Source organism: Oryx dammah, unplaced genomic scaffold (genome assembly GCF_014754425.2).
Source record: "Oryx dammah isolate SB20612 unplaced genomic scaffold, SCBI_Odam_1.1 HiC_scaffold_16, whole genome shotgun sequence".
In the NCBI taxonomy this organism is placed as follows: domain Eukaryota; kingdom Metazoa; phylum Chordata; class Mammalia; order Artiodactyla; family Bovidae; genus Oryx; species Oryx dammah.
Window position 1 is genome coordinate 2,912,447 of NW_024070200.1, and position 26,140 is coordinate 2,938,586.

General features: G+C 55.4%; 2 protein-coding genes across 9 annotated transcripts in view; one reads left to right on the plus strand and one right to left on the minus strand.

Moving 5' to 3' along the window:
• MOK (MOK protein kinase) overlaps window positions 1-12,918 on the plus strand; it is a 44,157-nt gene extending 31,239 nt beyond the window's left edge. For 2 of the 3 annotated variants that reach the window (XM_040256889.1, XM_040256891.1), the window contains 8 exons: window positions 6,009-6,087; window positions 6,213-6,261; window positions 7,816-7,994; window positions 9,374-9,475; window positions 10,191-10,364; window positions 11,064-11,184; window positions 12,143-12,331; window positions 12,410-12,918. In XM_040256889.1, coding sequence (XP_040112823.1) covers window positions 6,009-6,087; window positions 6,213-6,261; window positions 7,816-7,994; window positions 9,374-9,475; window positions 10,191-10,364; window positions 11,064-11,184; window positions 12,143-12,331; window positions 12,410-12,490 — 974 coding nt within the window. In that variant the 3' untranslated portion in view covers window positions 12,491-12,918. The remainder of the gene's footprint in view (window positions 1-6,008; window positions 6,088-6,212; window positions 6,262-7,815; window positions 7,995-9,373; window positions 9,476-10,190; window positions 10,365-11,063; window positions 11,185-12,142; window positions 12,332-12,409) is intronic. The other variant, XM_040256890.1, reaches the window with a different exon arrangement.
• A 1,794-nt stretch (window positions 12,919-14,712) lies between these two features.
• WDR20 (WD repeat domain 20) overlaps window positions 14,713-26,140 on the minus strand; it is a 66,766-nt gene continuing 55,338 nt past the window's right edge. For 2 of the 6 annotated variants that reach the window (XM_040256883.1, XM_040256882.1), the window contains 2 exons: window positions 24,277-25,536; window positions 14,713-15,510 (listed from right to left, as the gene is read on the minus strand). In XM_040256883.1, the coding sequence (XP_040112817.1) occupies window positions 15,457-15,510; window positions 24,277-25,536 (1,314 nt within the window). In that variant the 3' untranslated portion in view covers window positions 14,713-15,456. Of the gene's footprint in view, window positions 15,511-24,276; window positions 25,537-26,140 lie in introns of those variants that run through there. The other 4 variants (XM_040256887.1, XM_040256885.1, XM_040256884.1 and 1 more) reach the window with 3 other exon arrangements.

The following is a 26,140-nucleotide window of genomic DNA, read 5'->3' on the forward strand; positions in this document are numbered from 1 at the left end:
ATTTTATTCATAGACAAGCCTCTCACTCAGGTATCTTGCTTTAAGTACAATTTAAAATAAACTTAGTCATCTGGTTTCTTGGTCTAAAACCTATTAAAAATAAGAGCTCTTACAAGGAGCTTCTAGAACTTTACACACCAACAGAAAGTGACAGGTGACAATCCAGTTATGGGGGAGGAGACTGAAAATATAAACCAAACCAAGAGTGGTCTAGGAAGACAGCTGTAAGCTACCAGGGTCCCCAGGACAGGTTAGAGGGAGCACAGTCATGTACTGGATTGTGGTAACCATGTCACTGTAGGATATGCTGACGGGAAAGTAGGTGAAGTGTTTTTAAAAGATTCCCATGTAAAATACCTCCAAATAGAAAAGAGTTTTATATCTGAGGAGTAAACCTCACTTACCTGGAAATTTCACTTGAGGTCTTATTCCAGACAACTTGGATAAATAAGGTGTTACTCTATGATTAACTTTCAAATACACTAACTGACTTAGATTCTTCACTTTGATAGTCTCTGTGTAATATATATTTTAACAGTGTATCAGGACAGGGTATCAATGCAACCAAGAGAAACAACTGCTGAATTTCACTGTAATTTGCAATGATCTTTTTACCAGTAAGCCAACATTTTGTTCTTAATGAATCTACAGAATCACTTCCTTTTAGTATAATAACAATTCTCTTGGTATAAGATACATATCTTATATTAGAATTATGATTGTTAGAGTGTGATATTTTAAAACTCGAGAGGAGGGGATAATTTCTGGCAAGTTTCTATGTGTTTAGATTGGAGAAAACTTTGTTTAGAAATCAGTATTTTAATTTCCAGTAGTAGGGGAATTGTGTAATTGGAGGAAGTGAGTCTGTTTCTTTCAGTATCTGTCTACAGAGACTGCAGAAAGCAGACTGTTGTATTAAGGCTCAGCGGCCGCTGCTTGATCCTGTGGATGCCGAGTGGCTTCACAGGCCAGGCGCTGTGCTCTGAGCATGGGATCAGGTGCTGTTGGTGCTAAGGGGCCTCTAAGTGTCAGAGGTGTTAAAACGTGGGGAAAGCAGTTGACAGTGATTGTCAGACACTCACTGTTGAACGTGAACCCTGATTTCAGAGCTGCCTTAGCATTGAGGAGATGCAGTCATCCCTGGGTGTCTGCAGGGTACTGGTTCCAGGAGCCCCGCAGGTACCAAAATCCATGGATGCTCAAGCCTCTTGCATATAAAACGACTCAGGGATTCAGCCAACCTCAGAAACCTTGGATGCGGGACCGCGGACAGAGACCCGGGAGCTCGGGGACGCCGACTGTGCGGCGATGACAGTGACGACCGACGGCCATGAGTGCTCTCCACGGGCCCGGCGCGGCCCCTGGCTCTTGAGAGGAGTCAGCTTGTTTCACCCTGAGAGCCTGTGAGGCGGATTCTGTCAGGATGGCATGCTCGGGATGGTGAAAGGGAGGCATGGAGAGACGAGGGACCCGTCCACGGCCGTGGGCCTGGTCCGTGATGGTCTGGGGTCGGGACTCGGGCCGCGCCTGCTCTTGCCCACCCTGCACGGCCCTCTGGACAGCCCCGAGTGGACCGGGAGGGCCTCCCCCGGCCACTCTGCGCCACGCAGTCTCCTGCCCTGGCTCCCCTGCCTGTCCTCCTCGACAGGCTTGGCCACCCCGACCCCGTGACTCTCCCCCGGCGGCACGTGGGCCGCCTTCTGGAGCGCAGGCTGTGCCAGGCCCAGGGGCTCGTCTTGTCACCTTAGGGTTAGACCATTTAGAGCCTGTGAGTGGACCGGGCATCCTAAAACAAATCCATGACTCTGAGCCAGGTAGGACAAAGCAGACCAAGCTTTGTTTGACTGTAAGCGTAGTGTTACAGTTTGTTTCCCTGAGGAGCTTAGGCAGTGTGTCTGAGCTGCGGAGCATTTTATACAAGGGGCTTGCACTTCCACGGATTGTGGTACCTGAGGGGCTCCTGGAACCAGTACCCTGCAGACACCCAGGGATGACTGTATTTCCTCAATGCTAAGGCAACTCTGAAATCAGGGTTCATGTTCCAGTCATTATCCAATGTAACAATTTTGCATGACAGATTAATTACTGTGTCAGATTGATTCAGTTGTCTTTTTATATATGATCAAATCTGAGCCACTGCAGTATTTTTTATGTACCAACAAAAAGGAAGAAAAACATTGCCACTGCCGCTCTGACACATACCTTTCTTATCACTTTTTATCACAATTTTAGTTCTGTCCTTATTAACGGAACTGGTTCAGAACTGTTGAGACAGTTTCCACCCAGGTCACTTTTGTGCATATATAAAAAGGAAATAGATGTGACATAAACCCGTTACGGCATTCCTAACTCTTCCTTGAAACTTTCTGATGTGGCATGGTTGCTGAGCGTCTTCCTCACGTTGTCCATCTGTGCCGTTCAGGGTGTGAGTGAGTAGCATTATTTTCGCTGGAATTTTCTGAAGCTGATGGCACCATCCTGTTAGGTCAGTGCTGGTGCTTCAGGGAGGTGCCCTCCGGTTCTGCGTCAATGAGCACGGGTGTCCCCGATCGCGCTCCAGGCCAGAGCACGCACAGCGCCGTGCGCACCTCGCAGGGTAATCATGGTGTCTGGCTCTCGGGGTGGCTGTGAGGAGTAAATGACAGGTGTGGGGTGTGTGGAGCAGTGCCCGGCTGGCATGGTCTTTAATCAGCATGGGCTCCTGTCATCACCACCACCACCATCAGCACGCTGCGCCCAGCTGAGTGTGCCGGCTCTGGCTGCCTGCACTGGCTCGTCCCCGTGCTGGGAGCTCATCTCCACTCCAGAGATGAGGAAAAGAGCTTCCAAGAAGCCAGAGCACTTGCCTGAGATGAGCCAGCTTCAGAGAGCAGAGCTGTCCAGGGGTTAAGACTTGGTGTTTCAATGCCAGGGGTGTGGGTTCCATCCCTGGCCAGGGAACTGAGATCCTGCATAGTATGGCCAAAAAATAAATAAGAAAGCAGAAAGCAAAGAGCAGAGCTGGGAGGCCCTACTTGAATGCGGTCTTGTTGAGAGAGGGGTGCTGGTGATGGCTCCGGCTCCATGCTGAGTCTGACAGCCCGCCTGCTACGCTCTGCCGGTCGGGACCTCCAGCTTCTCTGAGAACCACGTGCTGTCCTGCAGGGCTCTCTCTTGGAAAACACTGATGGCAGACACGTGCTTGCACGCTGCCTCAGGGCCTAGCCTCTGGGCCCAGGCGTAGACTGTGAGCCCGGCAGGCACCTCGGAGCCTGACCAGGAGAGCCAGCCACAGCCTGGGGACGGGGCCTCTTGTGGGAGGGGCGTGTGTGCTAGATTGCCTGGTTCAGTGTGGGCTACACTGGAGGCCACAGCTAATCACTGTATTCACTTTCGATCTTTTGCATTGCTGGTGTTATATGTGACATTCATTAAGTGCCTTCTTAATGAGAATATTTGGTAAAAAGTTATCTTGGAATAATTAATTTGGCTCAGTGAGCCAGGGAAATACTGTTTGCAGTCTGCTGGCTTCAGTAAACGGTCATACAAAGAACCTCAGGGTGTTTTATTCACAGTATTTTGTCTGCTTCAAGGTGTTTGTAAGCGAGAATCTGGTGGGAACCAGATACCATCTTGCGCCTGGAAAGTTAGGATCTTTTTTGGGGGGAAATACTTTTGAAAGTCGATAGTCCATCCTCCTTGTCGAGGGTGTGGACTCTCTGATTGCTCAGACCAGTGATGCCCGTGGCTCAGGCGGGCCCCTTGTTCCCCTGGAAGCCCCTGTGTGCAGACAGGGATTCCCACGGATAGATGGGAAGGATTCACAGCCTTGCCCCACGGCTACGAATGGGTAGAGGGAGCTGGCCCGGGAGGAAGGGAGAGAGTCCTGCACTGGGGACAGAGAGCAGTGAAAGGTCAGACTCCTGGCCCCCCGCCTGCTTGTCATTCCCTCGGTCCAGGCCTGGGCCTTGGAATCTGCTTGATGAAAGATCCCTAGTGATTCCCTGGGTCCAGGCCTGGGCCTTGGAATCTGCTTTATGGAGGATCCCTGGGCGATTATGAGGATTGGATGCAGTAGACTTTTCCTAAAGAGGCCACCTTCCCTGAGTTGAGGTTCTGTTGAATGTGAGGACAGCTTCATGCTGTGACTATGATGTGGCTGTGTGGCTGGGGCGGGGAAGGGTGCTTCTAGGAACAGAGCATCGTGAGCACGACCGGAGGCAGGAGAAGGGGATGGGGCGGGGGCGTCCCGGCAGCGAGAGCGAGGCGTGGGACGTGGTTCCCGAGGCGCGCAGCCAGGCCCCTCAGCTGGTTCTGGGCACTCGTTGGAAAGGCAGCTTTCAGGGCCCCACCGCAGACCTGCTGAACCGGACGTGCCAGGCAGGGGTGAGGAGCAGTCGCCGTCTTCACATCCCCGGGGGACGGGGGGCCCTGAGCCAGGGGGTGGGGGGTCTGCCCCCCGGGGTCTGGGGAGCCTGCCTCCTCCGTGGCAGCGAGGACAGAGGGGACAGAGCCTGACAGCGCTTCAGGCAGCCCAGCCTCACGGGTGACAGAAAGCGAGCGGCAGTTTTGCTTTCTTCTCTCCTTTGTACAGATGATCGATAAAACTAGAGTTCCTCAAGCTGTGGGAAGCCCACAATCTTAGTTTTAATTCTTTTAAATTGTGGAAACCTGATGTGAAACAGAAGAAAAAGATGACATGGAAAAATTCACTCCACTTAGACATTTTGTAAATTGTTACTTTCTATGATTAACATAAACATTCTTGTTATGCGAGAAAAAGAAAATATTAATTTTTCAACGGAAATTGCAAACTTAGGACCAAAAATGTCAAGTGGGCCACGTGCTCATGTTGGCTCTCTGAATTGTTAGGTGAGAGTGTGTGTTTCTCATATTTAAAGCCTAATGACCTAGAAACACAGGCCTCTGAGATTAAAATCAAATAAAATATGACATCTTCAAGAATGCAGGTGTCTGTGCTACTGGTCATCGTTCAGTTGCTAAGTCGAGTCCGACTCTTTGGGATCCCATGGCCCGCAGTACTCCGTGGTACTGGAGTGTGATGTGCGGGGTTCCAGAACATCATGAACAGTGCAGGAGTGAGGAGGGTGTAGGGTGCAGGCTGTGTGGATGGGTGCCTGGGGTGCTGCAGGGCGTGCTCAGCGGTGCCAGGGACTGCTCCCTTTTGTGAAAGGAGCGTGTGGGCTGTGAAATTCAGTCACTGGTCTTCTTGGATTAAGAGAACGTACTTCTGGGACTTCCCTGGTGGTCCAGTGGTTAAGACGTCATGCTTCCACTGCAAGGGGTGCAGGTTCAATCCCTGTCAGGAAACAAGATCCCATATGCCGGGAAGTGCAGCAGGAAAAAAAAAAAAAAGAAACTGTGATCTATTCCCTTAAAGACGGAAATCTCCATCTAGACAGGAAGCTGAGGGAAATGCTGGGTCTGCAGCTGACTCCTGCCATCTCGGGCTTCCCAGGTTGGCTCAGTGGTAAAGAACCCGCCCCGCCTGCCAGTGCAGGAGACGCGGGAGATACAGGTTTGATCCCTGGGTCAGGAAGATCTCCTGAAGCAGGAAATGGCAACCCACTCCAGTATTCTTGCTTGGTAAATTCCAGACAGAGGAGCTGGCGGGCTGCAGTCCATGGGGTCGCAAAGAGTGGGACATGACTGAGGGTGCATGCACGCACGTGGCCTGCCAGCTCGAGTCACAGTGTGGAGGAGTGTGCCCTGCAGGCCTTCCTGAGCCTGTGCGGAGGCCCCCAGACCGAGTGCCCCTGGGTGATCGCCCAGCACCCTTCTCATTGCAGAGAAGGCCTGGGGCCGGGCGATTCTGAGTGACATCGTGTTGGTGTGTAGAATTCTACATGGCATATTTTGTAGATGGACTACATATTTCCTAGAACTATTCCATTCTGTTTTTCACTGAGAAAATTAGAAATTCTTTCACATTATTAAAAATGGATTTTGTTTTATTTAAAAAACAGGGATATTGGTAACCATATTTGGCTGTTTCCTTGATGGCACAGGAAGAAGACACCCGTTATCAGAGAAAAAAATTACGCATTATATGTACCAGCTGTGTAAGTCCCTGGACCACATGCACAGGTATGCACGTGGAGACTTGAGGCTTTCAGATTAATAAAATGCGTTACCATTCATTAGAAAATGCAATGTGAAAGAATCTGAGTGAGGTACAATTAATTCTGTCCTTCTTTTCATGTTGAATGCAGAAATGGAATATTTCACAGAGATGTAAAACCAGAAAATATATTAGTAAAGGTAAGAATTTTTATATGAAAAATTGATATCAGAATGAAGACAGAATATAAAAACTTTTCACTGGATATGCTTTCAATCCCAATGGATGTCATGTTTGTTATATTTTTTTTCCCTTCCAGTTTGGAAAAAAAAAATCGTTAATAAATGCCATCAACATAACTGTACGTCTGGAAAAAGGCACTCTTCTTATATACTGTGTATAAAAATTAACTCCATTTATTGATAAATTATTCTAAACGCTGTAAATATAAAAGGGGAAGAGCAGTATTTGAGCTCAGATCTGTCTTACTCAAAAGCCCCTAAACTATACATATGTTAAGTGTACAATTTGTTAGGTTTGGGCATTTGTATATACCCATGAAACCATCATCCCAGTCGCCAAACAAAGCCACTGCCCCCAAGAGCTTCCTCTTGCCTTTGGTAACCTTTGCCTTCCTGTCCCTTGTCCCCAGGAAAGACAAGCTGACTTTCTGTCATAACAAAAATTAGTGTGTGTCTTCTAGAATGTTCTGTAAATGGAACTACATGGTACATACCCCTCTGTGATCTCTCTGAGATTGGTCCACGTTGTAGTGTGTGTGCCACAGCTTTTGAAATTGTCTCGCAGCCCCTGGATGCTGGTTCTGTCTTTGATGTTCTTCTGTTGCTTTGCATTTCAGTTTGGGAAGTTTCCTGCTGGCATGTCTTCAAGCTCACTGACTCTTTCCTTGGCTGTTTAGTCTATTGCTGAACCTATCAAAGTCATTTAAAATTTTTGTTCCAGTGTTTTTTATTTCTGATGTTTTATTTTGATTTTTTTCTTAGGGTTTCCATCTCTCTTCTTACGTTTCCCACCTGAACTTGCATGCTGTCTTCTTTTTCCCCTGGAACCCTTAAATTAATCATAGTTTGTTTTTTTTTTTTAATTTCCTGTCTGGTGATTCTAAAATTCTAAAACCTGTGCCATATCTGAGTCTGGTTTTGATGCATGCTCTGCCTCTTCAGACTGTTTTTTCTTGCCTTTTTATGTGCCTTAATTTTTGTTGAATGTATCGGGAATGGGAACAGAGGTACGAGGCTGTCAGTGTAGGTTTCTTCAGCATGTGGCCGAGAGGAGTGCTGTTTAACGTGGGCCGTAGCTGCAGGTGCCTGCCAGAGACTTCATGTTTATTGACAGCATGCATTCTACGACTTGAGTATGAGAGAGAAAGAAGAGGGAAGAAACACCTTGAAACCCGTTTGAGGCATAATGGGGTATATGACCAGGGTGTAGAATTCACCTGTAGACTTACACTGTGACTTAAACAATTGCACAGCCTGTAGACAATTTGTAGACATTTTGAAATGTCTATAAAACACAGCCAGAATATTTGTAAATGTGATCCACTGGATAGAGACCCCACTTCCTCATGGGTTAGAGGCAACTTCAGATGCTTACAAAGCCAGCACTCCACGGTCTACAAGCTCGTTTAGAAGCCAGGCGCCCTTGTGTTAGCGCGCCAGCGCCGGGAATGGCCCTCGTGACGGTCGCGGCTTGGTGAGACGTTCCCTGTCCCCGTGTCTCCCCACTCGCAGCGGGATGTCCTGAAGCTCGGGGACTTCGGGTCGTGCCGGAGCGTCTACTCGAAGCAGCCGTACACCGAGTACATCTCCACCCGCTGGTACCGGGCCCCTGAGTGCCTCCTCACTGATGGCTGCTATGGCTTCAAGATGGACCTGTGGAGCGCAGGCTGCGTGCTTTACGAGATGGCCAGGTACGCTGGGCCCCGGGGGGCGCGTCCAGTGGCTTCCCGCCAGGGGCCCCCTGCACCCTCTCCTGTGCCCCTGGAACAGCCCTTCTGGTGTCCTGGCTGCTCTGGAACCTGACGAGAAGTGGCCGGAACGCTCTCCTTGCTTGCCCAGTGTGGAGGGCGGAACACTGTCAGTTAGTTCTCTCCCACCGGCCGCTGGGCCCCAGGTGGCCGGGCCTGTCCGTGTGGCCTCATCAGCGGTAGAACCGGTGAAGCCCACGGAGGAATGGAGCCAGGGCGTGCTTCCTGCGCCGCGTGGGGCCTGCCATGGGGAGCGGGGGCCATGCCCCCTAGCCTGCCCTCGGAGTTCAGTCATTCCTGTGGGCACTCAGGCCCCGGGGAGAGGAGGAGCTGGAGTCTAGAGCGCTCCAACCCTGAGCGGGCTGCCCCCACCCCAGCCTCGGCTCCACTGCTGGACGGAGCAAGGCCACAAGCAGAGGCCAGGCAAGGAGGAGGGGGGCGCACCCTCCTGCTCCAGCGGGTCAGGAAGGACGGGGCCAGGGTGTGGGAGGGGTGATTTCCGTCAGAGTGACGCTGGTCAGAACAGTACCCAGCAAGGCAGGAGGACCCAGGGCGTCCACGGCCACCTGCTCCGCTGACCCCTTGGTAAATGCACAGGCCCTTGAGGGCGCAGCTTCTGACTCTAGACCTTCCCTGTTGATAAGTAACTGTTATTTTTGGAAAGGAGACTTGTGGTTTCACTGATGCTAAAGTTACAACAGACGGTCTCTTCTCATGTACTTAAGTCCCTCGGCTTCCCTGGTGGCTCAGATGGTAAAGAATCTGCCTGCAATGTGGGAGACCCGGTTTCAGTCCTCAGATCAGGAAGTTTGCCTGGAGGAGGGCATGGCAACCCACTCCAGTATTCTTGCCTGGAGAATCCCCTGGACAGAGGAGCTTGGTGGGCTACAGTCCACAGGGGTCACAGAGAGTCGGACACGACTGTGGGTCTAAGCACAGCACAAAGTCGCCTGAGCCAGTTTGGAGGGAGGTGAGAGGCGCCAGAGCCCTTTTATCCACGAGTCCCAAGTCTATGAAGGCTCTGAAACCAAAATGCTCCGTGGACCTCGTTTGTCCATGAAATCTGGCCTGACCCGGCCTGAACTGCTGTTGACAGCGCTCCCCCGCGGTGAGAGGCGCTGGGGGTTTCCTCTCGCAGTTGATGGAGACCCGTCTGTGCAGGTTCGGGAGTGGGCTCTATGCCTTAGAAGGACTCAGATGTGGGGACAGTGGAGGAGGAAGGCCCGGGGCGGGGGTGGGCAGGGGTGGGCGAGGGTGCGTGCTGGAGGTCCCTCTGCCGCCGGGAGGGTCGGGGCCCTGATGGCAGCCTTGATCCCGCCCAGCCTGCAGCCACTCTTCCCCGGAGCCAACGAGCTGGACCAGATCTCCAGGATCCACGACGTCATGGGCACGCCTGCTGAGAAGACCCTCATCAAGTTCAAGCAGTGAGTGCAGGCCCCGGGCCCCCGCCCCAGGGCTCGCCCCGCTGCTGTTCCCCCACGGCCTCAGCACAGCCCGCTCGGCCCGGGCAGTCGGGAGGCATCCCCGGGGGTTCACTAGGACCTCGGAGCCTCGGGTGAGGACGGCTCCCAGCACAGGCCGCACGCCTGGCCTGGGGCAGCTCCGCCTGGCGCCCCGCCACACTGACCCTTGGGCGGGGACTTGGGGGAGCCGGGCTCTTGGGGGTTCCCGGCAACGTGAGGGGCGGGCAGCCCCCAGCAGCTCCCAGATGCTAGGAAGGTAGGGAGATGACAACTCTGTTGGAGTCTTGTTCTTTTTTAAAATTTTACTTCCTTCTTCTCTGGTGGGAATGTGTATTAGTCTTTTCAAGGGAAAGTTTCCTTATCTCTAGAGTATGAGATTTCACACATACACATCTGCTTTAAAAACAGATTTAATGTCGTGGAGCAGTTTTCGGTTCACAGGAAAACCAGTGGCAGTGCAGAGACCGGCCCTCTCCTGGGGCCAGCGCTGCCTGGGGCACGCGGCTCCCTGAGCGCCTCTCTGCGCGGAGTCTGGACACCACTGTGCCTCCCCGCCCCACTGTTAGAGCGTGAGCTGTTCCCTTCTGCGCAGGTCTCTGTGCAGTCTTGACGCTGGACCGGCCACGTGCTCTAAATGGCGGCGTGACCGTTTATTATCATTGGGCTTTTAATGCAGGTCGAGAGCTATGAGTTTTGATTTTCCTTTTAAAAAGGGATCAGGGATACCTCTACTGACCACCAGTCTGTCCCCGCAATGCCTCTCCCTCCTGCACGCCATGGTGGCCTATGATCCTGATGAGAGAATCACTGCCCACCAGGCCCTGCAGCACCCCTACTTCCAGGAGCAGAGGTGGGCGCCCTGCTGCGGCCAAGGGGAACGCAGAGGGGTGGGGGGGTGGGCGTGGCGGGGTGGCAAGCGGAGGGGCTGGGGAGGGGGTGCGGAGGGGCCGGGGGGCACGTGGAAGGGGTGCGGAGGGGCGGGGGGGGCACAGAGGGGCGGGGGGCCGGGGAGGGGGCGTGGAGGGGCCAGGGAGGGGTTGCAGAGGGGCCGGGGGCGGGGGACGCGCGGAGGGGCCGGGTTGGGGGGCGCGGGCGGCCGGGGGGATGTGGAGGGGTAAGGTGGTCCCAGGAACAGTGCCCATACCTCTGGGAACCCACCCCTCGCTCCTCTCTGGCACTTTTTTCCAAAAGGAGGCTAGTGACATCAGGGAGGGTAGAAGGAGGGCCTGTGGCCACCTTCCAGTCGAGGTCAAGGCGCCAATGTTTAGCCCAGGGAGTCAGAGCAGAAGGGGCTAGTGGGGTGAGCCCGCTCGCTGTGAGGCTCCAGAGTGAGCTGGGTGGTGCCTGGTGTGGGGACTGCCTGTGCCAGGGCACCTGACCACCCCTCTGTGCGGAGCCCAGAGGCTGTCAGGCTGTCAGGCTGATGCAGAGAAGGGGTGAGCTCCCTGGCGGTCAGTGGGTGAGATGTACGTGAGCGAGGCAGGGGAGCGGAGGCGGCGGGACGCCACGGTGGGTTTTCAAGAGAGGCGCCCTTCTGTGCTCCCCACAGGGCGGCTGAGAAGCAGGCGCTGGCGAGGGCCAGGTGGAAGGCCCCTGCTCCCTTCCCCGAGTGCCCCACGGCCCCAGAGCTCAGCAGCACTTGGCAGACGGCGCAGGAGGGCCGGAAGCAGGTACTGTGTGATCGGGGGAGCCGACGGCCGCAGGCACCCCCCGTGTCTCCCAGGCAGACGCCCTGGAGGGCCCCCCACCCCCCTGGAGGGGCCGTCATCGACCTGCCACCAAGACAGACAGCGTCTGCACACACCGGGGGTGGGCACCGGCTCCCATGGCCCCCGCCCTTGCTGCCCCCCAGCTCCTTCCACAGCCTTGCGGGGTGGGTCCTCCCACCCCCAGGGCCAGGCTGCACCCAGACCCAGCGCCGGTCACCTTGTCGTGTCCCTCAGACCACCCTAGCTGGGGGCGCAGGGAAGCCACCCCTGGCCAGGTGACCCCTTGGCCGCTGAGCCCTGCAGGAGCAGCGGGCCACTGGCGGTTGCTGCACACGCTTTTAGCAGCTGTGGCTTCTCCTTGTGAGAGCCTCACCTTTCCCTTCAGGCCCCGAGCCCCCTTCACAGCTGTGGGCAGGCACCGAGCTCTGTGGTGACTGTCCGGCCGCCGTTTATTGAGGGTCCATCTGCCGGGGGCCGAGGACGCAGGTGTCCCTGAGGCCAGGCTGCCCTCCAGAGAGCGGGACCCCGGGTCCGGCCCGTGTGCTCCTCCAGGAGGCGACGGCGCCCACACCTCATACAGTTTTCGCATGCCGTGAAATTTTCTTCAGCCATTAAAAGCTGTGAAACCCATTAGCTCACTGGCCACACAGAAGCAGGCTGCAGGCCGCGCGGCCAACCCCAGGGGTCAGAGCGGGAAGCGAGACCACACCCCGCACCGGCGTCTGCGCAGGCCTGGCCTGGGAGCAGCCCCCCCGAGTCTCTGCCTGGGACACGGTGTGTGTTGTCCAGTCTCCGTGTGGTCACACCTCACGGTCCAGAATTGTACGAGGCAGGAGCAGTAAGGGCGCCCCCGTTGCCCCGCCTAATTCCCGCAAGGGGCTTGGCATCCTGCGCTCATCTGGCCGCCTCCTGTTTCTAGAAACAGCCCTCGAGGCCAGAGGAGAACCACCCCCAGAGGCCGGGGCCGGCCTACCTGATGGAGCTGCCCAGGCTGAAGCTGTCCAGAGCGGCCAAGCTTGCCTCCTACTCCAGCCCGGCCCTGCCGTCAGTGTTCCTCCCAAAGGTGCCGCTGCTGAGACCCCTGAAGTGTGTCGGTGCGGCCCAGAAGGTGGGCGTCCTGCGGCCCCCCGCCCTGTGCTCCCACCCACCCTGGCCCCCACTGAGTGTCTGTCCCTCTCTCTGACAGACAGACACGCAGAAGGACATCAAGCCCAGCCTGAAACAGTACCGCCTGCCCACGATAGAGCGCAGAGGTGGGGGCTACTGAGCGCCGTGGCGCCCTGCTCGGGCTGGCTCCCCGCCGCTGCGCCCGCGAGCGGGCAGGGGCTCCCAGGGCTGGGCGTCCTGTCCTGGGAGCGCCGCCCCTAGACCCGCACCACGGCCTCGGCCTGGAGCCACTGGCCGGGACAGCCGTGTCCAGAGAGTGGCTTTACTGTGTTCCAGTCTAATACATCTGTAAAACCGTCTCCTTCTAGGGTTTTACTTCATTTCCATAACGTAAGGGTTTGGGGCAGGGATATTTTGTAATTTTTATATGAATCAGAAGAGAGGGATTATACTGTCATTATGTGTTGTTTAGGCTGGCTTCACCGCGGGCTCCGAGTGCCTGCAGTCCATCAGTGCTAGTGTTTAGCACAGTTCAGCTTCCGGATTATACCACCGGAGACCCCTGACTTTATTAAAGAGTAAGCTGTCCTCACGGTGTCCTCCTGTTTGCCGAGTTGAACGCGTGTCCTGACCGTCCTTTATCCTGACTTCTGTGGCTGCGTCAGGGGCACTGGCTCTGCTGGGGAGACAGGCACAGTGCCCAGCTCACCTGATCGCCTCCTGAGGGCAGCGCCCAGGCCAGCATGCGGCCCCAGGGCCCCTGCACGGCGGTAGGCGAGGGGCAGGCCGCCAGCCCAGCTCACAGGGCCCAGCCTCCTCCGTGGTTAGAGGCCACTGCTTTGATGGCCCTGGGGGGCGGGCACTCAGCTTCATTTCTGGGGTGCCAGCAGTAAGTGGGCGCAGAAGACACCTGTTTCCCCTGGTTGGGGGCAGGGCGGAGCAGCGGTGGCCGCGGAAAGTGGGGGGGTGGGCAGGAGGGACGGACAGCCGGGCTGGGGCAGGGGGCTGGCGTTTCACGGGGCCCAGGGGAGGGGGGCAGGGGGCTGGTGTTTCACGGGGCCCGGGAGCAGGGGGAGGGGCTGGCTTCAGGGCCCTCCCGTGTGAGGGTGGCATTGGGTGGAGAACGGCAGAGGGCCCCGGGTCCATGTCCAGGGTGGGGGCGGGAGCAGGGGGCTCCGAGGGCTCAGCAGATGAGGGAGCAGCTGGGGATGGGGCCTGCTCAGAGCCAGCTCCAAGCGAGGGCAGCTCTGAGGGCAGCTCTAAGGGCAGTTCAGGGGCGTCATGACCCACTTTAAATACAGAGACGTGAAGGGCTCCGTGCAGTGACCCTGCACCTGTCGCCCAGCGTGGCGCTGGGCTGGGCTCCCAGGCAGGGCTGTGCGGTCCCTGGGCCCCCAGGGGGCTCCGCTTTTGGTGTCAGCAGGTGGGCCTGCTCTCCTGGGTTTGAGGAGCACAGTCCTGCTGCCCCAGGGGCTCCCCACCTTCCAGGGCTCTGCGCCCTGTGGGCCGGCACTGGCCAGGCCTCTGGGGCACAGGCGGTTACCTGCCCTGCTGCCCGAGCGCTGGTGGTCTCTGTCCACATAGACCCAACCTGCTGTGCGGCGAGGCGGCGATGGAGAGCTGGCTCCCCAACCTTCCTCCTCTCCTCTCGGGAAGGGAGCAAGACTGCGCTGATGAGAGTTTTCCTGCAACCAGCAGTGTGGTCCTGTGGGGACGCTCACAGAGATGATGGCAGAGGAGCGAGTGGAGTGTGTTCACATCTTTTCTAGCTAACACCACTCGGACGTGCCCCTGGTTTACTGGGATCTCTGAGAAATGTGTTTTAGGCACCATGGTTTAGAGTCTGACTGAATAAAGGCCTTCAGAAGAGGGCTTAACTGTGTATGATTTGACAAAAGGGTCTCGGCTTGGCAGCTACACACTGTTATTACTCTAGTCACCTGTAGAGTCTGCACACAGGTGTGGGCCTGACCTATGCTCAGAGCTGCTCACCAGCTGGTTTCAACCAAATCAAAGTCCAAGTCATCTCATTAGCCTTTTCGCCGCATGGGTAACAAAGCATTTTCACACACAACTGTAGAGAGAGTTGCAGGTGAGATCTCTCAGCGACAGAAGGTGGGCTCGTGGGCTTTAAGCTGTAAGGAGAAAATGGTTTGCTGAAACCAGAGTTGGCACCCATGTACCACAGCCCACCACGGCTGAAGATGGGGACGTGGCAAGAAGCAGCCAGAGAAGCAGCGATCTCCCCAGATGAGCCGCGGATTCAAGAGCTGCCTGAAATCGATCTCGACGGCTGGAGGGCCTCGAGGGATGTGGCCTGAGCACCTCAACAACAGAAATACAGTGAAGCTAGAGCCAGTTTAACAGAAGACAGACGAGTGGTATATTCAAGATAGCTTTAATATTAACTTTGTGTGAATTAGAAATATTACTCAAATGATGAAAATTACTTGCTGAAGTGACCCTTTCTGCAACTGCAGACTTACATTATTTATATATATAATACAGAGCTGACTGCATTGGAACGAGAGTATTAAAATAAATGTTAACAGATTAAAAAAGGGCATGTTTGTGCCACACCTTGGCGGTCCACTACACCCATATTCAAAATATAACAGCATTAAGCTATTTTAAGTGCAAACAATTTTTAAAAATCTATGATTGCAGCATTTGTCTTCCTGAATTACAAGAAATAACTTTAACAACTTTTATGAGTGCATTCCAGGTTGTCTCCTGACCACCTAAAGTATTAAAAATAGTGCAAAAGCAGGGAAGTACTATTTATAAACAGTTGGATTTAAGGGGATTTCTTGTCCAAGAAATATTTTTATTTTACACTATGTATATATGTATAATTATATATATATATATAACATTTTAATTACATTGTATTTTAAGAGTAAAAAGCAAGAAAACCCCATTTCTCATTTTTTACTGCAACCCCAAAAGAACGGTTTAAAACCGGAAACAACTTGTTGGGGTGCGCAGCAGCGCGCCCCGCTGAGCTCCTCCTTGCGGCCTGCCCTCCACGCAGCGCTGCTGAAGGTCCCACGCGGCCGGCGCTGTGCTGTGGCTGCTCCCTCGAGGCGCGGGCCGGGGTGAGGATGTCGAGCAGGCGTGGGGCCGCTACACTACAGTTCCACCTGGAGAAGTGGCCTGGTTTGGGGCTGACAGTAAAGCCTGCGAACAAAGCAGTTTCCATTAATCCAGCAAAACACAGGGCGGCAGAGACAGCCACAGTCACTCAGCCCTTCCAGCAGCGTCCTGGGGCCAGGCCCGGCCTCGTGTAGGTTTGGGAACCAGCATTTCTCACAGGCCCCTCCATGTCCGTGCATCTAGTCCCTAACTCGGGGGAGGCCGCTGAGCTGCTCAGCGGGCACGCTTTGGGCAGGGCTGGCCAGGGCGAGAGGGTGGTCTCCCAGGGCCTGGGTGCTTTGAGCATCGCTGCGCAAAGGCGAGGGGCACCTCCCGGGGGCAGGGGATGTTCACTGCCCTCCCCAGGGGCTGCAGCTTGGGGCCGCCGAGGGGTTCCCCAGCCCCCAGGCCAGCTCGCCCAGCGTGGCCCAGAGCCTGCGCCCTGTCCCCCAGAGCCAGCGTTCCCCAGAAACAGAGCCTAGTGGCATTTCTTAAAAGGTGTTTGCTCTGCTCTCTGAGGGTGGTGATGGCGGCGCCCCTGCGGCAGGGGGCAGGAGGCCCTCCGAGCTCAAGATGAACCCGAGAGGGCTGAGCCTCATGCAACCACCAGCACTCACATTTCCTCACTCACTGGGATGCACGTCAGTCTGGCGTTCATTTATTAATAAGGTTACACACACTGGAACACTGAAGCTACAAGTTCCCAGGCCTGTGAACACTATTCCAAAGAAGACGTGGAAAGTCGCCTTGTTTCTGTAAGCCTATGCTTTAGTCTAGAAGCTAGTTACTGGGCGACAGTGAGAAAAAGGGAAAACACGCTGGCGGGCCTCCATCAGAGACTCCAGACCACTCCCGAGGGGAGGCCGGCTGGACCTGTGAACTGAGAGCATGGTTCGGAGGGCCCACTCCCCTGCTGCCTCGGGCCGCTCGTAAGGGTGGCCTGTCCTGCCTGCCTCCTCCCTGAGGATTTTCTCAGGAGGACAGAGCATCTGGCCTCAGAGACCCTGCTGGTGTCCAGCTGTCCAGACAGCCAGGTAGCTGCCAGTCTGTCCCCCCGGACACTGGACAGCTGGCAAGGAAGGGCTTTACAAACACCCCGAAGCACAAGCTCTCTCCAGCCTGGAATCCACGAGCCATCCTACCAGCCCCCAGGAAGGAAGCCGGCTTCAGGAGCATTGGCAACTCTCGAGTGTAACATGCCGATCTGGTCTCACCAGAGCTGCCGCTTTATTCCTGCTAGTGATTTCGTATGAGAATTGATGAGAATACCCCAGCTCTTAGTTTAAGTAAGTAAGTGAAGTCGCTCAGTCGTGTCCGACTCTTTACGACCCCATGGGCTGTAGCCCACCAGGCTCCTCCATCCATGGAATTTTCTAGGCAAGAGTACTGGAGTGAGTTGCCATTTCCTTCTCCAGGGGATCTTCCCGACCCAGGGATCGAACCCAGGTCTTCCGCATTGCAGGCAGACGCTTTACCGTCTAAGCCACCAGGGAATCCTGTTGAGATTCCCAGAATCCAATTCAATGAGAATTGATCAGAATACCCCAGCTCTTAGTTTGGGTTTGATTGTAATACTAAACTGATAGAATTAAACCTTGTTTCATAAGAATATATAGAAATAGTAACATTTCAGCTAAAAAACGATTTACAACCATGGAACACATATTTGTTTGGGGCGCTGCTGAGATTGGAGGCCCTGAGAGCAAGGGAGCGTGAGGGTCTCGGAGGCCCAGGTCAGAGCCAGCCCTCGTCCTGAAGCCTCCCCAGGTCCCAGCAGGGCTCCCCTCCACCCCACGGCTACCTTGGTCTTGCCCCTCAGGCCCTTGAGGGGGTGGTCGGCAGACGGGCTGGTGGCACTGGTCCAGGCTTGGTCAGTCAACTCTCCGAGTCGCCCTCCCCGCCCAGACCGTGACATGCACACTGGCCCCAGATCCTGCTGCAAACAGACCAGCAGCCTCTTGAGCCCCAAAGGAAAGGGGCGCAGGCGGAGCTCCGGTGCTGGGTCAGCCTCACCTGCGGAGCGGGCCTGCACCCACCCTGGAAGGCCAACCCCTGGGGTCCGAGGCAGCCTGCCAGGAGCTCCCCTGAACTGCCCCACCGGCTCCGGAGACAGGGTGAGTCTCCATCAAGTGAGGCCCTTTCAGAGATGGTACAAAATCGATGAGAGCTAGCACCCGGCTGCCTTCCCCCAGGGCCGCTTTGAGCTATGGATACGTTTTCCCTAATTCAGCCGCAAGAATCCCACCACTCCCGCTGCCCAGATGGTTGCATGAGAACCAAAGAAAAGCTGGACAGAGCGGCTACGCGTGAGGCTCGGGTCCTGCACTCAATGAGCCAGATTTAGGACGCGGGTGCGGGGCAGTGAGGGGCTCTCTCTGCCAGCGCCTCCTCCGGGCCATTCCCTGGCACCTGGACACGCCCTGCCCCAGACCCAGCGCTCACCAAGGCCTGCAACCATGGCTTCAGGGGGCAACTCCCCTTGGGCAGCCCTGACCTGCCCGCTGACATGTCACACAGATGGTGACACGCTTCCTCCAAAGAGGCCATTCAACCTGGGAAAAGTCACCCAGAGAAAACGACCATGCTGTTTACAGACATCTGGGGAAAGGGGAATATTCTGAGGGAATATCCAGTTACGGGCTCCAGTGGGAGCTGTGCTGGGGAAGGGAGGCCCTCGCGCGGCCTGCAGGCTCCTGCCCGGTGACCCGCTGCGGCTCTGAAACTTCCTCTGGTCTGCGGACCTCCGCGTCTTCCAGGAGCCTCCGAGCGCGAGTGGAGTCACGTGGCCTCCACCCGAAGGCTGCAGAGGCTGCCGACACCAGACGGGGTGGGGGCCCGAGGTTTCCTGTCCCTTTTCAGAAAGAGGCCCGCTGGTCCAGAATCTGGTCCAGTCGCCTGTTTCAACAGGCAGCCACACACGGGAGAAAAAAATGGGACTTATTTTTTCAAGGTAAAAACTAGTGGTTTTAAAAAGATCAAAATGTTGCACCTGTGTCTTTTTAAACTTCCGTGAACCTACTAGAATTCAGGACCTAAAACCTACTCCAGGGCCGAGGAGACGGCGTCTGGCTTCTGCAGGAGCCGGTCACACTGAGGGTGGAGAACCTGATGTCTCTCCCACTCCGGTAGCTCCGAGTCAAAGGCGGGCGAGGGCCCCACTCTCAGGAGGCCGCACCGTCAGGTGGGTTCTGGAGTCCAGGGGGGGCTGGCCGCCCACCCCAAGGAGAGGTGGCCAGGAGGGAGCGGCCTGAGGCTTCGCCCGCCCCGAGTTGCAGGCCCAGATGTCTCAAGAGACGGCAGGGATCACCAGCTGAGTGAGGATTCCCAGGGCCCAACGAGGGCGAGCCCTGGGCGGGACGTGCAGGTCCAGGCCCGGAATTCTTGCTGAGAAGCTTCCAGAGACGGAGGTACCAGTGCCCAGGGTGAGGGGCCGGCCCCTCCTCCCCGCCCACTCACGGCGCTCCCTCTGCACCGGCGGCCTCGGGGGTCCCCACGGCGCTGGCAGAACCCCTGAGACTTGGAGGAGGAAGCCAACAGGTCTGTCGGGGCAGAGCTGCTGCAGAAGCATGCCTGCCGCCACCTGGAGCTCCGGCTGGCAGGCGGCCTCCCAGCGTCCGCACAGACCGGCCACCAGCTCGCGGCAAAGTCAGGCCACGTCCTTCCCCACGGGCGACTCGGCCGAGAGGAAGGTCACAGAAAACAATGAATACCTCTGATGGTCAGCACAAACTTTTCATTTAGTAAGCTTCGAATTAGGAAAAACTCAATCCAGTAATAAGAGGTAGAAATTCTGGGGCTATTTGTTCTCTAAACATGAACAGAGCCCTAAAGTTACAGCATTTAAAAGCTTTTCATTTTTTGGTTCACTGAGTTGTTGTTTTTTTTAAAGCTTAGATGTGAAAACGATTATAAAAAATTATCTATATTTACAATTCATTCACACTTTTATTTAATGTCATTATACAGAGGACAACCCCAGAGTTCTTCAGAATATCAAGAGCGGCGTCTCTAGCTGTGACAGTGACAGGGACAGCTGAAAACCAGGGCAATGAAACGAAAGCACGATTTTCTTAAAATTACAAAGTAACAATGCTGATATTAAAGCTTCATTAATTATTGCAACAGCTAATTTACCAACATTTCCCGTTAGGAAGGCTCTTTATGAAATGTATTCAAGTTTTCAAGAAATCAGACGAAACTTTTAAAAAAAGGAAATACATATTTTTTTCTTTGTTAAAGGTAAAATATTCATACAATGTTATACAGTGTTACCTAACACAGTAACCTTTAATAAGTTTAGCTATACAGAAACCAAAGATGCAGAAAAACCTTCTTTTACATATTTAAGTTGAGAGACAGCAACGTTAACTGTGACACAAAGCGCTTGTAACAGACGCAGCAATGAATAAAAGCTCAGCACCAGTGGGGCCGCTGCCCTCTCTGGAGGGAACCCGTGAGCTTGGCTCTGAGCTTCAGTGGGAACAGCTGGTACCAGTGCTTCTGCGGGTGAGCCCCGGACCCCCCACCCCCTTCCCTGTCCTTCTCACTGGCCAGCACTGGGGGTGTGGGGCTGAGTCCCCTGACGACCCAAAGAGGGGACAGTCCCAAGCAGCCTGGCGTGACAGGTGCGCACACTGGGCGAGGAGAGGGCCTGGGCGACAGCACCCTGCTTGTGGGCCCCGAGGTAGACCTCTCCGGTCACTCGTGAGCCCTACACGTGAACGTGGCAGAAGGCAAGCCCCAGAGTGGACACCCCGGCACAGCGGGACCACCTGTGCAGGCCAACCGCCTCCCCTCAGGCCCCAGGCACAGGGGCCAGCGGCCGGGCCCCACCAATGATCTATCCAGGGCCCAGGGCCCAGGGCCGGGCCCCCCCCCAAGATCTACCCAGGGCCCAGGGCTAGGCCCCCCTAAGATCTACCCAGGGCCCAGGGCCGGGCCCCCACCAATGATCTATCCAGGGCCCAGGGCCGGGTCCCCCCAAGATCTACCCAGGGCCCAGGGCTGGGCCCCACCCCCAAGATCTACCCAGGGGCCAGGGCCGGGCCCCACCCCCAAGATCTACCCAGGGCCCAGGGCCGGGTCCCCCCAAGATCTACCCAGGGCCCAGGGCCGGGCCCCACCCCCAAGATCTACCCAGGGGCCCCCTGGGCCGGGCCCTCCACACAGGATGGGACCCCACATGCATCCCTTCCTGGGAAACCCAGTCGACCCCTCCCGCCAGTTTCTCCTCGGACACTTGGACCCACCCACGTAGCCTTTGGGTGTTCACAGGACTCCTTCCCTGGAGCCGCCCACCAGCCGCTCGGAGTCCCCTTACCCTTTGAGCTTCTGCACCAAGAAATCAAAGGCCTCCCTCTGACAGGAGGTGACGAGAACCTTGTCCACCGGTGCAGACATCGATAAACAGCTTCACCAACTCCAGTGCAAACAGCTTCTTTCCCTCAGGAAGTGGAGGGACGGGGAGAAATGGCTGCGGGCCCGAGGGGCCAGGACACTGAGGACGCACGCACGCCCGAAAACTGAGGCGGCTTTGCGGCACCCTGTTCCTCCCTGCTTCTGGGTGTCTGGGACAGCGTAACTGTGGTGACTTGTTCCCGTACTTCACTCCTCAGTGCTCTTCCGTTGAGGTTTATCCTCAGTCCCAAGTCAAGGGCTCACAGGAGAACCCTTCCAAAGTGCTACAAGGTCCGGCACAGAGACGAAATTTAAGATTCTTCACCACAATGCGAGTCAATTTAGGACCCAAAGCTCCTGATTATTTTTAAAGAGTCTGCCTACTCCCTCTTACACATTTGTTTTTAAAAGAAGGCAAGGTTTTCCCAGGGCTTTCTTCTCCAGTCCTCCAGGGGAGGAGAAACGCAGAGAAGAGCCGGGGCTGGGGCGGCCCGGGGGTTCAGAAGCCAGAATCACCCAAGCGACCCTAGGTCCTGGGTTTCCTAGAAGGTTGAAAAGAGGGAGCCTGAGCAGGGCAGGCAGAGAAGAGCCCCCGACACTCGGGGGTCTTGGCTTACGGGCCTCCCTGAGCGCTTTATTTCTGTGCTTTTTCATCAATGCATCTCAATGCGTGATGGAAAATCATGCCGTCTGAGCCGTCTCAGATTCTGTCTAAAGCTGTTTTATTCCAGAGGTGAGGTTAGAAAAGATATTTTTGCTCAGGATGTTTAAGCTGAAAAATGGAACAGTTTCAGTGAGGAAGCTCAAAGTTTGGAGAGAAAAGTTGCAAAGGCCACTCCCTAGAACCCCCTCAGCAGGCCACTACTCCTTATACACCCGCAATCGGAACCCCTCAAAGTTGAAGCAAACCCTCCTGACCCCAGGCCACTGAAGCTGGGACCCCGAAAACAAACCCGGGGGCAGTGGGGAGGCGCTGCGTGCCCCCGGCCTCTCCTGAAGCGCAACTTTCGTCCTGGTCTCAGAGAGCCCCCGGCACCATCCTCCTGACAGCAGCAGGGCTCTGCCGGCTGTCCAGGCGCAGGGCGGGCCTCGGGGGGCCCTGCTCCGTCCAGAGCCAGCCTGGGCCTTCCAGCCCCTCCCCAGCTCCTGACACCCAGCCAGGGCCCCAGACAGGGTACAGACAAGACATCAAGGGCACACTCACCCACAGACACTGCAAGAGTGAGTCTGTGACCAAGTTCCAAACCCCAAACCGTGCAGGGACGACGTTTTTTAAGTTTGGGGTGGCGGAGATGGGCACAGGCTTCCGGCAGCACGTTTCGCAGCTTGTTTTTTAAGAAACCGACACCATCCTCCTCTTGCCCCTGCTACCCCGCTCCCATCCACAGGCCCACCCTGGGTGAGCGCCCGGCAGATACTGAAGGGCGGGCGGGAGGAGCCAGAAAATGCCCTAGAGCGACATGGCCCACCCGCAAAGTGCTCAGAACCGACAGTCCCGCGGGGTGCACTCCCTCCCCTCACCCTCTCAAGGCCACTTACCTGCGTCTGCCACTCTTCACTTGGGCCCAATATCAAGTCCTGAATTTTCAAACTGCATTCTCAATGCCTCAGAAGCACCTGAGACCGACTTTCTAATGCACTGCAGGCACAGAAGCCGCTGGCACTGAACTTCTAACACTATATCAGGCACACAGAACTGCACACGGGGTGTGGGCTCCTCTCTCCATCCGACAGCCTCAAAGCTGAAATGCTCCCCAAGGATGGCTGCCTTTGCTACCTGACTTCAGTTAACACTTAGGAACAAAGGGCCATCTCTTAAAGGCAGACAGGACGTTAGCATTCCCATGGACTGTGGTTCTCATGAGGAAGAACACCGCCTCTGCTGTCGCGGGTCACAGACACTGCCTCATGAGGGAGCGCCGGCCAAACAGTGCGGGGCTCCGGCCCTGACCGAGGGCAGCGGGGGCCGATGGGGACCCTGGGGGACCCAGAGCTGCTGCTGCGCCAGAGTCTCGAGCCGGAGAGAAACCAAGCCTGCACTTTGCTGCATCGCATTCACTACTCAAACCAGTGTAAACAATCAGGGTCTCTGTATTTAATCACAAAGGTGTACACAACAGTAATACAAACCCAAGTGACCAAAATAAGTTACTAAGACCATCATCATCTCGACATGGAACATACAGCTCCAAGAGCCACCTCGTCCACAGTGAACCGAAAAGCGACTGCGCCCACAGCTCATCCTCGTGCTAAGGAATCAAGTCAAACAGAGCGGCTTCCCCTGGAAGTGGGTGCAGCCAAGTCAGGGGAGGTGCTGGGGAAGCCGCTGACACAGATTTGGGGCGCCTTCCAAGAACGATCCAGAAGACGGACACGCTACACCTGCCTTTTGCCTCTTGTGGGAACCTGAAACCCAAACGGGAGAGGCGGGAAGCTCTCTGAACCCTGGGGCCTGTACTAAACAGAGCTGAGGAGGCTCACAAGGGCCTGCGGTCATATGCCTCACTGAACAAAAAGCAAACCAAAAAACCCAACCAAAACCCCACAAAAAAAAAAAAAAAGAAAGAAAAGAAAAGCTCCTTTCCCTTGCTGGAAAAAACATAAGCAAGTCACATCCACCACGCGAGACCCTGGCTGTGTGGCAAGAGGCACTTCTGGCGCCCTTGGCCTGCAGTCCATGGCAACCGTCCAGGCTCTGAGAAACGTGGGTACTTCATTCAATGCACAGAATCTCAATCAAAGTGCTACAAACTGCTTCTTTGAAAAAAGATGTTTATTAAACAATTTTAATTGTCATAAAATGACTAAAATGGGTTTTAAAAATTAAGGCTCTTCTCTTTCTGTGGATTGCCAGAACAATGTAAAAATAATATCAATCAACCCTGCTGAACACTTTGTTCCTAAAGTTAAATTTCATAGATTCCTAAACAGTTTATGATTAAGATAAAAAATTGGACTATAAATGACAATTAATGGCCGTCTGTATTGAACATACACTCTGATCAGGTGTACAATATTCTAATTGAGTAGTTAAGCAAAAATATTCCAGTTAAAGCAGAAACTTTAATTTTAGCATTTTAAAGTCATAGTTTCCCCACACTGGCATGATTTTCCTAAAATTGAAATAGTCTAATACAGGAAGGCTAACCGTGGGACTCTATACTCGCAGGAGGGTGACTGACTTGGCTGGCAATTAGTTTGATTATATTTTTTAAACGTTCTAAGGTGAATTATCAAATGATTCGGAATTATATGGCATGCAGTATCCAAAATTATGGCTCTGATGCATTTAGATTTACATTAAGAATAAGAAGTGTCATTCACATTCGTTGTACACCCCACCCCTCCCGCAAGAAAAAAATCACTACCTATTCAAGTTCTAGATCTGGTGCAGCATTAAGGATTAAAACTTACCACTTTACCAGGCCTTCCCCATGTGCAAATAAATCCCTCCTGACAAGCAGTGACTATACAGTCTTCAAGAAAGATTAGCACGGTCAGTCTCTCGTGTGCTATCTTTTTACAGATGAGCGGCTCTAACAAGGGAACGTCTTCCATGCGAGGACACAGGGGCGTCCCCAGAGTTTTGGCCGGGTCCGTTTTGGTTTTAGTGACTAGGTTCAGTTTGTCGCTGCTCTTGCTAGAGATGTGTCCCATGCTATGGTTCCGTTTGTGGTCTTTCTCGTGGTGCCTGTCCTTCCGGTCGTGCAGCGAGAGCGTGGCAAACTTGCTGACCCCGGCGGCGATGGCGCCGTCCGCCACGCTGCCCTTGCTGCCGGCGCTGGAGACGGCGGCGTGCGGGAGGCTGTTGGACCGCGGCAGTGGGGGCGGTGCGGCGCTGCCGGGCGTGGGGACGCTGTTCCCGGCGCTGCCCGCAGGGGGGCTGGTGGCGTTCATGACGTTCGTGTGTGTCCGCGCGCGCGAGAGGGGCTGGTGGGGGAAGAGGATGTCTTCCGTGAGGTCCCATAGGCACAGCTGCGTGTCCTGGCCCACGGAGCCGAACCGATACGTGACGCTGACGGGCCGGCTCTCGGTCGAGTTCCGCTTGGACAGCCGGGACTGGGTGCTGTTCGCTCGGTCTCTCCCGAAGTGAAGAAGGTCCTGGAAGTCTTCATCACTGCCGCTGAACTCCATGGGGTCGCTCTCTTCCACGCTGGTGGTGTAGGGGTCAAAGGCCACCACGCTGACCCAGGACTTGTGCCCGTGGCCCCGTGCGATCACGCGGCAGTCCCCAAAAGACCAGACGGTCACCAGGTCGTCCTCTCCGCCCGCCACGATGTACTTGCCGTCGGGGCTCCAGCACACGCACAGCAAGCCTCCAAAGTAGCTTTTCATGGTGCCGTGCAGCTCCACCGAGTCAAAGTTGAACACCCGCAGGAAGCCGTCCTGGCTCACACACGCCAAGAACTTGCCATCTGGGGAGAAAGCAAACTCGTTGAGGGCCCCCTCGCCCACCGTCCATTTGAGGAGAGGGTTCCTCGTGGATTTGCTCTTGCAAGTGTGCACGGCAAAGCTCTCCCCCTGCTTCAGGAGCTGGTAGTGGGGGGCTGTGGTGCCACAAGTGTGCTCCACATTATACAAGTACATGCTCCCACTCGAGTGGGCTACTAGGAAAAGGCTTTCCGAACCAGGAACCCATTTGACACAGGTTACTCGTGACTTGTCTATTAGTCTCTGTGAAGACAAAGGAGAACAAGTTATCACAATGGAGAAGTTTTCAAGGGCTACTTTTCCAGCAAGAAACCTTGTCTGCTTCTCGGTGAGAAGGACACATCCGTCCAGGCGTTCCACACCCCAGCCTGAGGGCAGGGCAGCGAAGGGCATTTGGCCCCTCATGGAATCGCTTTCTAGGACTGCACTGAGGTGTCGGGACACTGGCTTGCACTGAGGGTGTCAGTCATTCAGCAAACCCTGCTGGGAGCCCAGTCTGTGCCCACGCGACACTGTGCCAGGCTCAGGACGCACGGGGGGGGGGGGAGGGGAGCAGCCCCTGGCGCGTCACACGTCCGACTCCGGGAGCCCGGGGTCTGGGACTCCAGCACCTGCACAGCGTCCATGCTACGCACCCCCCGGGCAAGCCTCGCGGGCCCCACAGCCGAGCACTGGGCCACCCCAGGCTCTCCACTCTGCTGCTTTGCAACCTCACGGCCCCTGTAGCCCGTCCCCACTGCACCCGCCCCTTCAGACTCCCGGGGGTCCGGGGATGGTCCACATGCAGCCAGCAACACCCAGGACAGGAACGCACACCTCCCTGGGCTCTGACCTCAGCCCTGATTCA